This window comes from Propithecus coquereli, unplaced genomic scaffold (assembly GCF_000956105.1).
Source record: "Propithecus coquereli isolate 6110/MARCELLA unplaced genomic scaffold, Pcoq_1.0 Scaffold400, whole genome shotgun sequence".
NCBI classification, from domain to species: domain Eukaryota; kingdom Metazoa; phylum Chordata; class Mammalia; order Primates; family Indriidae; genus Propithecus; species Propithecus coquereli.
The window spans coordinates 1,708,190-1,713,189 of NW_012149731.1; the positions used below are offsets into that span (position 1 = coordinate 1,708,190).

General features: G+C 43.8%; 1 protein-coding gene across 1 annotated transcript in view; it reads right to left on the minus strand.

Annotated features, from left to right (window-relative positions):
- GXYLT2 (glucoside xylosyltransferase 2) overlaps positions 1–5,000 on the minus strand; it is an 86,573-nt gene that overhangs the window by 4,514 nt on the left and 77,059 nt on the right. The window contains exon 6 of the mRNA XM_012652870.1: positions 2,923–3,095. Coding sequence (XP_012508324.1) covers positions 2,923–3,095 — 173 coding nt within the window. The remainder of the gene's footprint in view (positions 1–2,922; positions 3,096–5,000) is intronic.

Here is a 5,000-nt window from a genome sequence, read left to right on the forward strand (position 1 = left end):
CAAAAAAAAAAAAAAAAAAAGAAAGAAAATTGTATTTTTAGGCCCAACTGAGGAACATTATTGAGTGCATTAGGTAGAATCATTTATGGAACAAAATTGGCTAGGTGCAGTGGCTCATGCCTGTTATCCTAGCACTTTTGGAGGCCAAGGCCGGAGGATTGTTTGAGGCCAGGAGTTCGAGACCAGCCTGGGCAGCATAGCAAGATGATGTGTCTAAAGAAAAAACAAACAAACAAACAAATAATAGAAAAAAACTAGCCAGATGTGGTGACATGCACCTCTAGTCCCAGCTACTTGGGAAGCTGAGGTGGGAGGATTGCTTGAGCCCAGGAGTTCAAGGCTTCAGTGAGCTATGATTGAGTCACTGCACTACAGCCTGGGCAACAACAACAAAAAAAGAAAGAAAAGAAAGTTATTCAGCCCTGTTTCTGATTCCCCACCCAGAAAACAAACAAGATTAGTTGTAACGCAAGAACCACAATTCCTGAATCCAAATCAGGGCTGACAGATCACGAAAGAAACCTGAGTGGCTCTGACAGACACATAGCCGCTGCACACTTATTTAACTTCCACTTATACTCCTGAATGGGTTTCCCCTGGAGTCAGTGTTTCAATACCTAGATGTGAGGGTATCATTCAGTACAGAACAAATTCTCTGCATAATTAAATCAGCTGGCCTTTGAAAACCAAATAATAGGACAGATAGGAGAAGAAAGAAGTGTGCTTAGATGCGTGCTAAAATCTTTCCCTGCACAGAACTCTGGGAATTCCAGAGTTGAAATTCTCTGGGACTCTCCCTAGCAAATGCACATTTTCAAAAACACAAAAATATGTTACTATGTCATGGGATTCACCCGCTACTTCACTGTTGCCAAAGCCTGCATGAAACCCTGAGGGTTCCTAGATCTTAGGAAAAAAAACCTAATAAAGTCTACATACTTATGTCAGGGGTTGGCAAACTTTTTCTGTAGAAGATTAGATAGTAAATATTTTAGACTCTGTGGGCCATACGGTTTCCGTCACAACTAATCACCTCTGCAGTTGTAGCACCAAAGCAGCCATAGACAATCATAAATGAATAGGTGGCACCGTGTCCCAATTAGACCTTATTTATGAATGCTGAAATTAGAATTTCATATGGTTTTGTCATGTCATGAAATATTATTGTTATTTTATTATTTTTCTGTGTATTTAAAAATGTAAAAACCATTCTTAGCCCACATTATCTTTTTTTTTTCTTTTTTTCGAGACAAGGTCTCACTCTGTCACCCTGGCTGGAGTACAGTGGCATCATCATAGCTCACTGCAACCTCAATGCTGGGACTCAAGTGATCCTCCCACCTCAGCTTCCTGAGTAGCTGGGACTATAGGCATGCACCACCATGCCCAGTCAATTTTTCTATTTTTTGTAGAGATGGAGTGTCGCTATGTTTCTTAGGCTATTCTCGAACTCCTGGCTTCAAGCGATCCTCTCTCCTCAGCCTCCCGAAGTGCTAGGATTACAGTTGTGAGCCACCATACCTGGCCAGATCACATATCCTACAAAAATAGGCAGCAGGGCAGATTTGGCCCAAGTTTGTTAGCCCCTGCTTTATGTCTTAAAATTACAGTTTCAACAGGGTAATCTCTAAAAGTACCTGTTGCTGGTTTTCCCCTAGCAATCTCAAGGTAAAAAGTAATGTGAAGTACACCATTTTCCAAAGCACGGGAGCAAGTACTAGCAGGCAGTGCTTGACATGATTTTAGGTGGCAAATCACAAAGTAAAGTCCTTTCAATCTTCATATTTACTACAAAAAGAGAGTTCACATAAAAGTCTTCAACTCCTCCTCAAGACTTGCTAATCTTTTTCTTTTTTGAGATGGGGATCTTGCTATATTGACCAGGCTGGTCTTGAATTTCTGGGCTCAAGCCATCCTCCTGCCTCAGCCTCCCGAGTAGCTGGGATTACAGGCACATATTACTATGCTGGGCTAATTTTTTTATTTTTAGAGATGGAGTCTTGCTACGTTGCCCAGGCTGGTCTCGAACTACTGGGCTCAAGCAGTCCTCCCACCTCAGCCTCCTAAGCACTGGGATTAAGGGTGTGAGCCACTGCACTGTAGTTTTCTTGAGGGAATTGCAGGCAAGGGCTCAGGCCAGCCATGTTCATACACATATCTGCATTCCTAGCTCACGCACCTTCATTTGGGGGGCCTTGGCTGAAGGGTTTTTCTCCGCTTTGACTCAGTACCTTTCCACGCCTACTCCCTTCTCCCAGCCTCCCCCACATCCCTGGACCATGGGGCCATAAACACGCAGGAACATTTTCTTTAGCGCTCCTTGGCAGTGAGAAGATTCCTGCCATCTGTGCTGCATCTACTTCGCCTCACCGAGTACCCTTTGGTGGGTGAAAAAATGGAACACTGGGAGCTGAAGCCGCTTTCTGCTTCTTGCTTGCGCCGTTGCAGGTTAAATATTTTAAATAAAGGCTTGATTGCGACTTTCAGTTTAGCTCCTTGTCCTAACTGACCACCTTAACATCTGATTGTGCAAAAGGCTAGAGCTGGTAATCAGGCAATATATTTACCTTAAATTGAATAATATCATTTTATTTTTGTTATATTACGTTTACCCAAATGTGTTACCCTCTACTATGGCAAATGGCATAGTAATTCTCTTTCTGACATGGAATTTATTCCTCCTAAAGTAAATTTATTTAAGTAAAAAATATTGAGGGATACGTAGAAGTAAGTCAAGAGTGGATATAGTATTGGGTAGGTCGTGGATATACTGATACAGAGGGACTGAGGTCGGGGAGAACTGGTGTGACTCAATGCTTTGGGAATACGTGGCCTTCGAAGGGACTGATGACCAAAGTGTCTGTACTGCAGTTTCATGATAACAAGCACGTGTCTGCCGAATGGCGGCAAGACGACACTTACGTCTCGCACTGCTTCATAGAGTGCTTTGAAAGTCGGCTGCTTGTCATCATGGTAGACGCCTCGGTTCCCATGCAGAACAGACACACCTTCACGCTCAGCCTCTTTGCAGTTGCTTCCGTACATGCAGTGGTCGGGACGGTAGTTCCACTGGCAGGGGAACACATAGAGACACTCTGGTGGTGACAAGAGAAAGACATACGTCCACAGTCAGTGCCAGCTCTCACCTGCATGTCTGGCAATTAAACTAACATTTCCATTAACTGTACACGGCATATGATTTCAACATACAGGAGTGTGATTGTGACTCATGAGCCAGATTTCTAACATTTGTCAAAATTCTGAGGTCAAGAATTGAAGGGACACATGATCTAGGTGATCTAGGTTTCATCCAGTGAAGGAAGGCAGGATAGCATCTTAAACAAGAAGACAAACACATGCATCAGATAGCTTGGGTCGAATCCCAACTCTATCATTCACTCAAAACGAGGGAACTCTAGGTCTAGTCACTGAACTTCCATGTACTTCAGTTTCCTCATCTGTAAAATGGGAATTACAGGATTTTCTTCTTATTTTGATGATTATATTTTATTTTATTTTTTTTTGAGACAGAGTCTGGCTCTGTTGCCCTGGCTAGAGTGCCATGGCATCAGCCTAGCTCACAGCAACCTCAAACTCCTGGGCTCAAGCTATCCTCCTGCCTCAGCCTCCTGAGTAGCTGGGACTACAGGCATGTGCCACCATGCCTGGCTAATTTTTTTTTTTTTTCTATATATTTTTAGTTGTCCGATTAATTTCTTTCTATTTTTAGTAGAGACGGGGTCTCGCTCTTGCTCAGGCTGGTCTCGAACTCCTGAGCTCAAACTCGGCCTCCCAGAGTGCTAGGATTACAGGCGTAAGCTACCGCGCCCGGCCTCCTGGCTTAACTTTTATGTTACAAAGTTGTGAGGTGTTTTCAGTTGCCATGGATCCCCAGGTTGAAGGTCACATAACCTGAGCGTGCCCAGATGAACCAAGCTTACAACCATGGGTGGAGCCTAAATGCTGCCATAGAAGAGCGGGGACTGAATTAAGAAGCGGACACCACAAGGTGGGATCCAGGATCCAATCAGATTCACCCCTGACATCACACGGCGGCATCCAGCCAGAGTATGTTTCCTGGCATCACCCCATTGCAAGATCCTATCAGATCACACTTCATTACCCTGTGACTATAAAATCAGCCCAAGCCCCTTGTGGGGGGACACACTGCTTTGGGAACTATCCCTGGTGTGCTCCTTCCTTGTGCCAAATAATGAAAATCTCCTTGCTACACATAACCAACTTGACTGTGTCTACTAACTCAATACCTGCCAAGCAAATGAACCCCGCCGTTTGGGAGGTAACACCTTCACACAAACACGTGACACACAAGGTGAGGATGTGTGTGCACGTGAGACAGACACAGAGAAAGAGATGGAGAGAGAGAGAGAATATTTCCAGAGACAGATGAAGGAAGAAAGAGAAAAAATATATACAGAGAGAGAGAAAAATATGTACAAACAGGAAGAGAGAGCGTGAGCAAGTGAGGAAATGTGAGCAATCTAGAGAAAGATAGATGTGAAATTGTATCATCAAAACAACTTCCACTAATTATGGAGCACAACAGTAAGTCAGGTGCCGTATTAAAAGTTTAATGACCGTCATGTTGTTCAATTCTCACAGCACTTTTATGAGGTAGATAATATTATTATCTCTGGTTCGCAGATGAGGAAACTGAGGCCCAGTAAGGTAAGAGCACAGTTAATGGCTTAATCGTCAGAAAGTGACAAATTTGGGATTTCAACCCAGGTCTGTCCCGGCCCAAAGCCAGCCTCTGACCCACTACATGATGATGCACAGCATTATAGAGGATGAGGAAATATAATACATCTTTTATGTATTTTCTCATGTTTCAGGTTGGGGTTAGTGATTTTACTGATTGAAATGCCTGAATGAAAATTGTATTTTTAGGCTGGGCGCGGTGGCTCACGCCTGTAATCCTAGCTCTCTGGGAGGCCGAGGCGGGCGGATTGTTTGAGCTCAGGAGTTCGAAACCAGCC